This window comes from Coregonus clupeaformis, chromosome 18 (assembly GCF_020615455.1).
Source record: "Coregonus clupeaformis isolate EN_2021a chromosome 18, ASM2061545v1, whole genome shotgun sequence".
NCBI lineage: Eukaryota > Metazoa > Chordata > Actinopteri > Salmoniformes > Salmonidae > Coregonus > Coregonus clupeaformis.
In genome coordinates this window covers 6373541-6387416 of record NC_059209.1, presented here as the reverse complement: position 1 = coordinate 6387416, position 13876 = coordinate 6373541, and the positions used below count along the sequence as shown (strand labels likewise).

The 13876-nt window shown below is 40.5% G+C and overlaps 1 protein-coding gene across 3 annotated transcripts in view; it reads left to right on the top strand.

Moving 5' to 3' along the window:
• The window catches only part of LOC123480987 (potassium voltage-gated channel subfamily H member 1-like), a 91021-nt gene that overhangs the window by 54411 nt on the left and 22734 nt on the right, over nt 1-13876 (top strand). For all 3 annotated transcript variants that reach the window (XM_045226761.1, XM_045226762.1, XM_045226760.1), the window contains exon 11: nt 561-757. In XM_045226761.1, coding sequence (XP_045082696.1) covers nt 561-757 — 197 coding nt within the window. The remainder of the gene's footprint in view (nt 1-560; nt 758-13876) is intronic.

Sequence of the window (13876 nt, the reverse complement as noted above, 5' to 3'; positions counted from 1 at the left end):
GTCTGATGCATTTCATCAATCCAATTTGGACACTGGAAAGGGACAGATTTGCATTTTCATGTGTGAAAACCCAAAAGTCTGAAAATGTGTTAATAACCATGGCTTATGGAGTCTGTTTCCAGAAAACTAGGAGCTCGGTGAAGTGAGGGATGCAGCTTTTCATTAGTAAGCGCTGCAATATGTTGTTTACAATTCAGTACATTGTCTGTTTGCCTTGTAGGCGACAAGGCTTCTACAATTGGTATCACAAATGCACTGTTTATCATTTTCCCCCGTTGGTCTCAAACTAGATATTTTAAAAATACCAGTTACGTAACGCACTCTTTTTTTAATGGTCTGTTTTGCTGTGTGTTCACATTGTACAGACAGTTTGCATTGAAGAACATTTCAGCATAGAAGTATGACCTTGGGCTTTTGCCTTTGTATTACCATGAAAGGCTGCAAGATTAGCTTCATGGCAGTTAGATTCATATCGCTGTGGATGGATGGGGATTCCCTTGTTATCATTCACCTCACTATTTATCTCTCCCCTTTCTATCCCCCGTTTTTTCTCTTCACAGGAAAGGGGGACGTGTTTGGGGACGTCTTCTGGAAGGAGGTGACCCTAGCCCAGGCTTGCGCCAACGTTCGGGCCTTGACCTACTGCGACCTCCACGTCATCAAGCGTGACGCTCTGCAGAAAGTTCTGGAGTTCTACATGGCCTTCTCCAACCACTTCTCCCGCAACCTGCTGCTCACCTATAACCTCAGAAAGAGGGTAAGCTGCCCGGGGGCATTGCTCTCTCTCTGACTGTGTCTGAATAGTCTCCAATATCTTATTGATTGGCAAAATGATTGGATAGACTCCGAAGTTATTTTTCACCTATCCAGTCCTTTCCAAACAGTGGTCTGAAGGGAAACGAGAACTGATGTCATTGCTGAGTCTACCTTCATCATGCCGAGTCAGTGTCTCACACTTAATTTGTGACTCTGGCCTTGCTGTTTCACCATAGTTAATCTTGTTCCCAGACACAGCCACCCATTGCGCTCAATAGCTGGGGACGGAGTTACACCATAATTTATTCTCTGTGAAATGTGTCTTAAAAATACTTTCCCGGTCTTTGTATTGCGTAGTGCAATATTTCCTTTCAGGGGACATGTAATTGCACAAAGTGATATTTGACAAATGCTGAATAATTACTCAATAATGGATTCACCTTGTCCTCCATTTTTATCAAAATGTCCTTGTTTCTCTTTTGTTTGTCTGTAATTTTGACCTGTTACTGGCTTGTTCCTTACCTGTAAAAAGATAAGGTATCTAAAGAAAATATAAACTCCACTATGCTCCCTCAGCCTTTGTCAAAATATTATAGAACCCAGGTCGCTTGTGTTAAAGACACTCCAATAGGGTTAACTCACTTGGGGGGGAATGGTAAGGTGGGCTCATTAGCGAGGGTCGTTACAATATGACAATCATCATGGTCTTTGAATAGTATATTATAAATGCATAATTGGACAGATTATTATTAATGATGCAGTTTTATTGATGATTTTATGATTTTATAAATGTTCAATTTTTTAACAATCGGCCCGCAACGTCTTATTGATCTGAATATCAGTGCTGTAAACTTCTAGCCGTTAACCATGGTAGTGATGAGCGCGTTTCTTAATTGACTCTTTACACCCACTCAAACACTCAGAGCCTTAATACAGACAAGAAATTGATAACTTGTAAACCGAGAACATCACTGAAAACCCACAGCATTTTCCATAAAACATCAAGTACTGAAATTGATTCAATTTCGCTGAAGAAAACACAGCGTATTCATCAGGAGGACATAGCTTATTCATCAGAAGGTGCTATTGCTTCATCAAGATGCAATCCTCTGTCCTTGTCGTCATCATGCAATTCAAACTTGAGTATATGTTAGTCAATAGAGGTCATGTTGACTAATACGATGACTCACTTTTACCGCATATCCTATTATGGTTAGTCACGATCTGCAACCTTCCTCGCTGTCATCAAGGTTATTGCTTTGTTTAGTCTACAAAAGCTTTCAGGTGCATAAGCCTCTTTAGGCAGCCACTGATCCACCGTACATTTTAGGTTAGGTAACCAGAGGGGTTGATTTGGCTAATGCTAGAACCTGCTGTGAGGTATGATACAGGTCCGTGATCATTAGGCACCAAATTCAAGAAAACGAACTGACAAAGGGAGGGACTACCTGGACCTGTCCAATTAGAAACGCTCATTGTTATTTTCTATCGTGTGCCCTAATGAACACACCAGTTGATGGGCCAATTCTGGAGGCCCATCATAATAGCTTTTGATGTCTGTCGACAACCACCATCTTTCATAGACCTTTGCATTAACACGAGCTGATTAGGCATTTAGACAGTGAATGTCGATAAGATCAAATATTGATGAGTATAATAAGTCATATTAATTTCAGAAATAAATTGATTGCATAATTGACACAGTAGCTAGGTCCACCAAACTGACTTGTGCGTGATGACGGAGTGCACACAATGTACATCTTCGCTTACGTTTTCATGTAACGAATACAAATATTTATGTCGTAGTGGGAGGACCACACACCATGTCATCGCGACTCCAGGTTTACTGCATAAAGGCATTTCCACCGCCATTTCTCGCATAATTAATTTTATTGACACAAAAAGATCCCACCATGTCAAACGAACAAATGATCTGTCAGCATTTATAAAATTGTACCGAAACGTCCTGTTTCCATCACAGCTATCAAGATTTTTTTTTTATACGGTATGACTTTACTCGCATAAAAACTGTGGTTTTATGTAAGTTTAATGAATGAACCATACACTCTGGAGAGACGGGACCAGATTCACCAACAAGGATTGAAGTAGCTTCCTATTTGTGTCGTTTATTTTTGTTGGGTGGTTTACTCAGATCGGTTGTGAAAAGGGAATAATTAGGGACACATCCATTGTGGATCTATCTTTACAAAATGAAATGAGCTCTTAGCAGAGATACTGGGATATGCAGTCTGGATTTATTTTGGAAACTTAATTTCATGCCAGTTGATAAACCAAATTAATGATCAAAAGTCTCCAAGCCTAGTTTAAAAAAGTAAATGTCAATGCAACTATTGACATTGCAGCATAATCTGAGGTGAGAGAAGTGAAAATGCATAATATATATAAATATGCCACTTGGCAGACGCTTTTATCCAAAGCGACTTACAGTGGCTTGCGAAAGTATTCACCCCCCTTGGCATTTTTCCTATTTTGTTGCCTTACAACCTGGAATTAAAATGGATTTTTTGGGGGGTTGTATCATTTGATTTACACAACATGCCTACCACTTTGAAGATGCAAAATATTTTTTCTTGTGAAACAAACAAGAAATTAGACAAAGAAAACAGAAAACTTGAGCGTGCATAACTATTCACCCCCCAAGTCAATACTTTGTAGAGCCACCTTTTGCAGCAATTACAGCTGCAAGTCTCTTGGGGTATGTCTCTATAAGCTTGGCACATTTAGCCACTGGGATTTTTGCCCATTCTTCAAGGCAAAACTGCTCCAGCTCCTTCAAGTTGGATGGGTTCCGTTGGTGTTCAGCAATCGTTAAGTCATACCACAGATTCTCAATTGGATTGAGGTCTGGGCTTTGACTAGGCCATTCCAAGACATTTAAATGTTTCCCCTTAAACCACTGGAGTGTTGCTTTAGCAGTATGCTTAGGGTCATTGTCCTGCTGGAAGGTGGACCTCTGTCCCAGTCTCAAATCTCTGGAAGACTGAAACAGGTTTCCCTCAAGAATTTCCCTGTATTTAGCGCCATCCATCATTCCTTCAATTCTGACCAGTTTCCCTGCCGATGAAAAACATCCCTACAGCATGATGCTGTCACCACCATGCTTCACTGTGGGGATGGTGTTCTCGGGGTGATGAGAGGTGTTGGGTTTGCGCCAGACATAGCGTTTTCCTTGATGGCCAAAAAGCTAAATTTTAGTCTCATCTGACCAGAGTACCTTCTTCCATATGTTTGGGGAGTCTCCCACATGGCTTTTGGCGAACACCAAATGTGTTTGCTTATTTTTTTCTTTAAGCAATGGCTTTTTTCTGGCCACTCTTCCGTAAAGCCCAGCTCTGTGGAGTGTACGGCTTAAAGTGGTCCTATGGACAGATACTCCAATCTCCGCTGTGGAGCTTTGCAGCTCCTTCAGAGTTATCTTTGGTCTCTTTGTTGCCTCTCTGATTAATGCCCTCCTTTCCTTGTCTGTGAGTTTTGGTGGGCGGCCCTTTCTTGGCAGGTTTGTTGTGGTGCCAAATTCTTTCCATTATTTTATAATGGATTTAAAGGTGCTCCTTGGGATGTTCAAAGTTTCGGATATTTTTTTATAACCCAACCCTGATCTGTACTTCTCCACAACTTTGTCCCTGACCTGTTTGGAGAGCTCCTTGGTTTTCATGGTGCCGCTTGCTTGGTGGTGCCCCTTGCTTAGTGGTAATGCAGACTCTGGGGCCTTTCAGAACAGGTGTATATATACTGAGATAATGTGACAGATCATGTGAAACTTAGATTGCACACAGGTGGACTTTATTTAACTTATTATGTGACTTCTAAAGGTAATTGGTTGCACCAGATCTTATTTAGGGGCTTCATAGCAAAGGGGGTGAATACATTTGCACGCACCACTTTTCCGTGATTTATTTTGTAGAATTTTTTGAAACAAGTATTTTTTTTAATTTCACTTCACCAATTTGGACTATTTTGTGTATGTCCATTACATGAAATCCAAATAAAAATCCATTAAATTACAGGTTGTAATGCAACAAAATAGGAAAAACGCCAAGGGGGATGAATACTTTTGCAAGGCACTGTACAGTACAGCGAGTGCATACATTTGCTACATTTGACGAGAGAGCTGCTTTCAACTTCTTGTCTTATAGTGCCTGCAAGATGGATGTCAAATATGCATGAATCTTTAATATCACATTTATTTAACTGTTACATCATATAAATTAAATAGGATGGATGACTCATTCAACCTCACTCCTCGCCCTGTAACTTTTCGCAGTTCTATCAATTTACCTAGTAAAAGGTTTACAATTCATAAATGCTTTATCTAGATAGTTGGGGCCCCATTCCAAGTTGAGAAAAGCATGCATTACTTTCACGTAATTCATTCATTGATGTCAATGGGAGACTTGCATGAAAATGTTTGTCAAACACACAGATCTAAAGTTAGAAATACTGCCCCTTAGTGATGTTAATTGTGTCCAAATCATGTTTCACAAACCAAGGACCTTGAGATTTGCATAAAGTAAAAAAAAACATGACATTTCAGAAGGGGAAGTAACCTAGGTGGTGAGTGGGGGAACTCCTTCAGGGCTATGGTCAGATCCTCTTCTCGGTTCTGCTTTACCATGAAACGGATTTTTATTTATTTATTCCTTCTATACCAGAAATCAGAAGGTCAAGGTGAGAAACACGAAGTGTGAAAGACCTCCAGTATTGCAGTTTTGAGTGCAACAGCAAGCGGCTTTGCACAAAAAGTGTTTAATAGATTAACACACGAGCTCTGGGAATATATTGAGAGACATTAGTCACTCGTTCGATCACTGTCCATGCGCCAAGAATTTCAATTCATAATCAGTCATTCAATCAATACATTTTCATGTGTATATCACTTTTTACAAATGAAGTGTTCGGGAAAAAAAGCATGGGCCTCAAATCCACAAAGAGCAAAGGCGACTGGAGTAAAGAAAAACCTTGAGAAGAACTAGACCCTAGAGAGGTAAACATACTTCTCTGACTGGCTGATCAGATAGTTCAGGGTTCATAATATTGACCACCAATGCCAGACAGTTGTCCTTTAAAGGCAAAGTCAAAGCAGAGCCTGGCAATGTTGCCACCACATCATGGTGGAAGCCAGCCAACAGGGATAAAACACTACAATCATATTCCCTCACAATCATATTGGGCAATACTTTACTACTACAATACAGTACCTACTACCACATACTTACTACCACTTCCATGTTGTGCTACGATGACTACTACTGCTACTACAGCTACAGAGTACATAACTATTAACAAGATAAGTAACACCAACTTTTTGATCAAAAGACAAATCCTATCACAGGAGGTTGGTGGCACCTTATTTTGGGAGGACGGGCTTGTGGTAATCGCTGGAGCGGAATCAGTGGAATAATATCAAACACATGGTTTGATGCCATTCCATTCGCTCCATTCCAGCCAATAATATGAGCCGTCCTCCCCTCAGCAGCCTCCACTGAATCCCTAGGCTGATTAAACACCAGGTGGCTGTTGTCTACCATCACCAGTCTCTCTCTCCATCTTCTTCCCATTCTCTTTTTCTCCTCTTTATTTCCCTTTCGTTGTCTCTCCACCCCTCTCACGGCCTCTCCCTTCCCCTGATCGATCTGAAACCCAGCCCTGCTGCATGGGACCCGTTCTGCCACACTGTGCAATAATTATCTCCTGTGTGAGAAATGACCCTGACTCGCTTGAGTAGGCACAGCGCTGGTCTTCCACCTGCAATACTCCATACTGCATCCTCTGCTGTCGCTTCACAGGACAGATCTTTTTACATTACACATCAGGATTAAACAAATAAATCCCCCTGCTCTATAAGGTTTTTATGTATTTTTCACCAATCGAAGATATCTGTATTAAGAAACTCTCAGGAAAGGTTGCTGGTCAAGTTTCAGTCAGTATTGCTGATCTTGTGAGAATTCTGCGATACAGGTCTAAATCTAGTCTAAATCTAATACAATAATCTGAACTACAGTATTTATTTGTGCTGTATTTCCTAATAACACAGTGATCTACATGATTTCTACCTAAGGAACCAGCTGTTTCATATTTACATTTTACATTTTAGTCATTTAGCAGACGCTCTTATCCAGAGCGACTTACAGTTGGTGAGTGCATACATTTTCATACTGGCCCCCCGTGGGAAACGAACCCACAACCCTGGCGTTGCAAGCGCCATGCTCTACCAACTGAGCTACACGGGGCCCAATAACATTAAACAACAAGCTACAATAATCCACTCTACAAAGCATGATGTACTAACGGGCGGCAGGTAGCTTAGTGGGTAAGAGCGTTGTGCCAGTAACCGAAAGGTTGCTGGTTCTAATCCCAGAGCCGACTAGGTGAAAAATCTGTCGATGTGTCCTTGAGCAAGGCACTTAACCCTAATTGCTCCTGTAAGTCGCTCTGGATAAGAGCGTCTGCTAAATGACAAAAAAAAAAAAAAAAAAATACTCTCTTGTTCTTCATCTCTGTTTTATTATAAGACTACCAAGACCTTTTAAATTCCCCTGACCCATACATTATTCCATTGTCACGATTCAATTTGACTCAAGAATAGAACGTTTGAAGCGTAGCATAAGGTAACCAGTCCATCCAGTATGCATAATAATACAGTCCACACTCAAAGGCGATTACTGTTATTTGTTTAATTTTGGAGTATAGGTTAGACCAATTATGTACTAAAGACATCTTAAAATCTGTTTTTTTGTTGTTGTGCGTAATATGCGGTAGGCTATGTATTGTGGAACGGCACAGTCATTATTTTAATTCGGGGGTGGGGTTTCGGGCTTGGGCTCATACTGTACATACTGTAGGCCTATGCATATACATAGGCTCTAATATGCATATGCGGTTTTCAATTAATCATCACCATAGAATGCGCTGTCCATTTCATTGTTAGGCTTTGAAACAACATCCATAATGACCACTCAGTTTCAACCTGTTGTTGAACTTATTTCTTCAAATTGATCATCACAGTTAGGTGAGTTTTAAAAGCACGATACTGTTTTGATGATAAGTGTTCGAAGTGATTTTGATGTGGTTAGAGGGACAATAGAGCACTGAGTACCAGGGCCAGGTTGCATAAAACGTCTGAAGTTAATTTCCCCCTTTTCCTTTAAAGTTTCCTTTACTTTAAGTCTGTTGCACAAAACATTTTAAGGTGAATTTCCCCCTTAAATTAAGTGAAAATGTAAGTGCCCATGAGGTCCCTTAACTGCTTCATTCAGTATGGATATCAATGTAAACAGCATTTGTGGAGGTGAATGTTGCTTTCATCTGCTCTGGTTACAAATGGAAAACATCAAGCAGCTTGCTACTTAGCTAAACAATGGAACGTGCACAATCCATGGCTACAAAGCTAGCTGGCTAGTTAGCTATAGCTACTCTGTAAGCTAGCTTGACGTACTAGAAAGTAATATAAACAAGTTGAGAAAAAATGAACTACAAGAAATGTGGTTTATTATCTTCTGAAGAATTTGGTTATCCTGTCTTGATTGTAGAACTTCTATTTTGCTCTCATAAAATGAAAGCGATCTCTTTGAGGCCTTTAGTCAGTGAATCAGGCAGTCTCCATGGTAACCAGATACTCTTTCTGCCATACATGCCTTCAAACTACCGTAAAACCCCTTAAGTATGCCCTTACCCAAGGAAATATTTGAGCGGCTCTATGCAACGCCCTTAAACAATTCCCTTAGGTAAGGGAAAATTATTCCCTTAAGGGAAGCACTTAAGATGTTTTATGCAACTGGGCCCACGCCATTAGCGACCTGATGGTCACCTTATGAAAAAAGATTGCAGTCAGAGTGCATTATAACTGCAGTATGCTGAAAATACTGCGTCCAAAATAACAGGGTTTTTTTCTGCAGTAATTTTGCAGTGTACCTGCAGTTAGAGTGCATTATAACTGTAGTTCAACTGGAATACACCGCAGTTATTCTGTAATTACTGCGTCCAAAATACCACAGTCGACTGCAATTACTGCACTTTTACTGCAGTTTCAAAACTGTAATCTTTTTTTTTAAGGGTCGTTAGCGAGTTGGTACACTCACAATGGCTGCCTGGTATTGTGATGCAATCATTTCCATGGTAATGTAGAATGTTCATTGAAATTATGTTAACTGATGTGGCTCATGCAATGGAATGTTTTTATTACATTTTTTATGTCAGTTGAGTCAACAAATCACAGCACATATTGATGGGTACACTTCCTGCTTTTACTTCCTGCTTTGCTCCTATGGATACACTCGCAATGGCCGCCAGTCCACCCAGTATGCCATCGTTGACTTGAATGGAGATTCTATTCATTCTATTTCTATAGCAGCATATGCATTGAGAAGCGGAGAGGAGAAAATTCACCCTCGTTCCATTTTTAGGCACCCACCACTTGCATTTGTTTTTTAGTAGTTCTGAGCGATTAGTGCTTTTTGAGGTCGGTTCTGTTCCGGTTCGATTATAAAAAATAATCACGGTTTTTGGTTTCGATTATTTGGGTTGAATGCTGCAACACAGAATAAAACGATTTAATAAAAGTCCCATGATGGTAGTGACTGCCCAACACTGCTTATCACTTATTAACCATCATTTATTCATATTACTTGACTTTACACTGAAATATTTTATTACATTACATTTGTTTTATTTGATGACTATTTCATTCCAAGTCATCATCTCTATAGAGCTTCTGCATATGCTGTCTGACAAAATCACAATTTTCTAGTTCTTCAAAGTAAATAAGGCATACTTCCTCACTAACTTTAGGCATCAGTTGTCAGAGCACCTTACCGATCACTGCACCTGTACACAGCCCATCTGAAATTAGCCCGCCCAACTACCTCATCCCTATATTGTTATTTATTTTGCTCATCTGTACCCCAGTATCTCTATTTGCACATCATCTCTTGCACATCATTCCAGTGTTAATACTAAATTGTAATTATTTTGCACTCTAGCCTATTTTATTGCCTTACCTCCATAACTTGCTAAATTTGCACACTGTATATTAATTGTATTTCTGTTGTATTTTTTTGATTTTTGTTTTGTTTTACCCCATATGTAACTCTGTGTTGTTGTTTTTATCGCACTGCTATGCTTTATCTTGGCCAGGTCGCAGTTGTAAATGAGAACTTGTTCTCAACTGGTTTACCTGGTTAAATAAAGGTGAAATAAAATAAAAAAATAAAAATACTTTTATGACTACAAATACCAACTGTCAATCACTTAGAAAATGTATTTTAGGTACAGACACCTCGCGAAGCAACAGCTGTTCTCTATATCCCCTCATGACCCTGCATTCTTCTGCCACTTCCTTAGAAGGCATAAAAGAAACACAGACTGGAAAAGTAGATGCACAATGGATTACTGTCATTGTAGTTAATTACCACGTTTTATGCACTGAACTATGTAGAATATTGGCCTGTTGGAAACTTCAACTCCCTACCATCACACAGTTCAGGCTGGATATGATTTTATCTCTAGAGAAACTGTGCAATGTGCGCATTGAGCTCACAGAAAAAATAAATAAAATGGAATTAAAATAATTGTACCGACATTGGTTAATCACTCAGCACTACTTTTTAGCCCTTCCTCAGTTCAAGGAGTTATCATCACAGCTCTCTGCTCTGCCAAAAATACAAAAGATCTGATTGGCTGTTCAGTGGATTGTGCTTCATGAATACACAAATGTAATTGCACTGTGGGATAGTCTATGCCTTTCGGACCAGCCTCTGGAGAAGAGTCTGAATGTGTATTAGTCATAGATGGCCTCTGTTTGAACGGACAGCTAAAACTGCATTTGCAGTTTGAAATATCTGATGTGACGAGATAACCAATTCATTTCAGTTACTTGGTTAGACTAATACAAGTTCAAGGTTTCAAATAAATGCTTCCAAAACCATACCTGTGCTCATAGCTGCAGGAATTAAGCTTCTCTTTGAAAATATGATAACCTGAATGTATCTTAGGTTAAAGAGATGGTATGAAAACAGTATTTACCAGATGTATGCAAAGGTGCTTAATCTCCAAGAGAGCAAAGTATTTTTGGTTCTTTGCACAAATAGCATATACAGTGCATTCGGAAAGTATTCAGAGCCCTTGACTTTATCCACATTTTGTTACTTTACAGCCTTATTCTAAATGGATTAAATTGCTTTTTTCCCTCATCAATCTACACACTATACCCATTTTACATTTTAGTTATTTAGCAGATGCTCCTCACCAGAGCGACTTACAGTTAGTGAGTGCATACATTTTTCATAATGGCCCCCCGTGGGAATCGAACCCACAACCCTGGTGTTGCAAGCGCCATGCTCTACCAACTGAGCTACAGGAGGCTGTAGCTCATAATGACGAAGCAAAAACAGGTTTTTATAAAGTTTTGCATATTTACATAAGTATTCAGACCCTTTATTTAGTACTTTGTTGAAGCACCTTTGGCAGCGATTACAGCCTCGAGTCTTCTTGGGTTTGACGCTACAAGCTTGGCACACCTGTATTTGGGGAGTTTCTCCCATTCTTCTCTGCAGATCCTCTCAAGCTCTGTCAGGTTGGATGGGGAGCGTCGCTGCACAGCTATTTTCAGGTCTCTCCAGAGATGTTCGATCGGGTTCAAGTCTGGGATCTGGCTGGGCCACTCAAGGACATTGAGACTTGTCCCGAAGCCACTCCTGCGTTGTCTTGGCTGTGTGCTTAGGGTTGTTGTCCTGTTGGAAGGTGAACCTTCACCCTAGTCTGAGGTCCTGAGCGCTCTGCAGCAGGTTTTTATCAAGGATCTCCCTGTACTTTGCTCCGTTCACCTTTTCCTCGATCCTGACTAGTCTAGCAGTCCCTGCCGCTGAAAGACATCCCCACAGCATGATGCTGCCACCACCATGATTCACCGTAGGGATGGTGCCAGGTTTCCTCCAGACGTGACACTTGGCATTCAGGTCAAAGAGTTCAATCTTGGTGTCATCAGACCAGAGAATCTTGTTTCTCATGATCTGAGAGTCTTTAGGTGCCTTTCGGCAAACTCCAAGCGGGCTGTCATGTGCCTTTTACTGAGGAGTGGCTTCCGTCTGGCCACTCTACCATAAAGGCCTGATTGGTGGAGTGCTGCAGAGATGGTTGTCCTTCTGGAAGGTTCTCCCATCTCCACAGAGGAACTCTGGAGCTCTATCAGAGTGACCATCGGGTTCTTGGTCACCTCCCTCACCATGGCCTTTCTCCCCTGATTGCTCAGTTTGGCCGGGCAGCCAGCTCTAGGAATAGTCTCGGTAGTTTCAAACCTCTTCCGTTTAAGAATGATGGAGGCCACTGTGTTCTAGGTGACCTTCAATGCTGCAGAAATGTTTTGGTACCCTTCCCCAGATCTGTGCCTTGACACAATCCTGTCTCAGAGCGCTACTGACAATTCCTTCGACCTCATGGCTTGGTTTTTGCTCTGACATGCACTGTCAACTGTGGGACCTTATATAGAAATGTGTGTGCCTTTCCAAATAATGTCCAATCAATTGAATTTACCATAGGTGAACTCCAATCAAGTTGTAGAAACATCTAATGGATCATCAATGGAAACAGGATGCACCAGAGCTCAATTTCGAGTCTCACAGCAAAGGGTCTGAATACTTATGTAAATAAGGTATTTCTGTTTTTCATTTTTTATAAATTTGCATTAAAAAACATTCTAAAAACCTGTTTTCACTTAGTCATTATGGGGTATTGTGTGTAGACTGATTAGGATAAAAAACAACAACATCCATTTTAGAATAAGGCTGTAATGTAACAAAATGTGGAAAAAGTGAAGGGATCTGAATACTTACCGAATGCACTGCATAAGGGAATTTGAAGCTGGGGGATTCATATGCCTTTAAGGAATTCATTCAAAGTTCAATTAAAGTTAACCAAGTGCATTCACATGTCTTTGCACAATTAGCTCATTGTATATTCGCCAACTGAGTGTGTGGTCTGAAAAATTATAAATATTAGCTGTGCAAGTGTAAAATCCCTTTATTGATATAGTACCGTAGCCAACAATGGTCTTTTGATTACGTTTCCTATCCCCATACATTACTTATTTATTTGTGTATTGTTTTGTGTCACCTGCCATGATTACAATGTGGTTCAATACATTTATCCATTTTAAAAGGGGCCACACTTTGCATTTCCACTGCCTCGATAAATAACTATGGTGAGCGGAAGCTGCTTTACTTTTTGCCACTACTGCTTTGTGTTTGTGGAGCTAAATAAAGACCACTGTGTTACATAAACACAATGCAGACTTCTTGTTCCCGTGAGCTTCCAGCTGGCCATTCAAAATGAAATAAATAAAGAAACGAAATGAATGAGACAAACAAAAACCACACTGATATTTTTAGGGCAGTGAGCGTTTGTGTCCTCAGAGTAGTAGCCTACTAGTCGATGCTAACGTGCCAGTTCCACATGTTTATAGTAATGATGTTGCGCAATATTGCCTACATTTTATCGAATTAAACATGACCACTTCCAAACTCTCTACGATTGAGCTTTGAATTACAATCAAACCTGGTTAGTCAGTGCCAACTTCCCCTATGAGGCATGAACTATTCCCAAATGCCAACACTTTATTGTTCCGACGCTTTTGCTTCATGAAAGAATTACAGTACCTCTTTCTTAGGACATCACCACCATCTGACCTTCCATGTCGAATAACATCATAGAAAAATGGGGGCTGTTTTTCATGGTTCGGGGTAGGCCCTTTAGTTTCAGTGAAGGGAAATCTTAACACTACAGCATACAATGACATTCTAGACGATTCTGTGTTTCCAACTTTGTGGCAACAGTTTGGGGAAGGCCCTTTCCTGTTTCAGCATGACAATGGCCCTGTTTACAAAGCGAGGTCCATACAGAAATGGTTTGTCGAGATCGGTGTGGAAGAACTTGACTGGCCTGCACAGAGACCTGACCTCAACCCCATCGAACACATTTGCAATTAATTGGAAAGCCGACTACGAGCCAGGCCTAATCGCCCAACAGCAGTGCCCGACCTCACTAATGCTCTTGTGGCTGAATGGAAGCAAGTCCCCGCTGCAATGTTCCAACATCTAGCGGAAAGCCT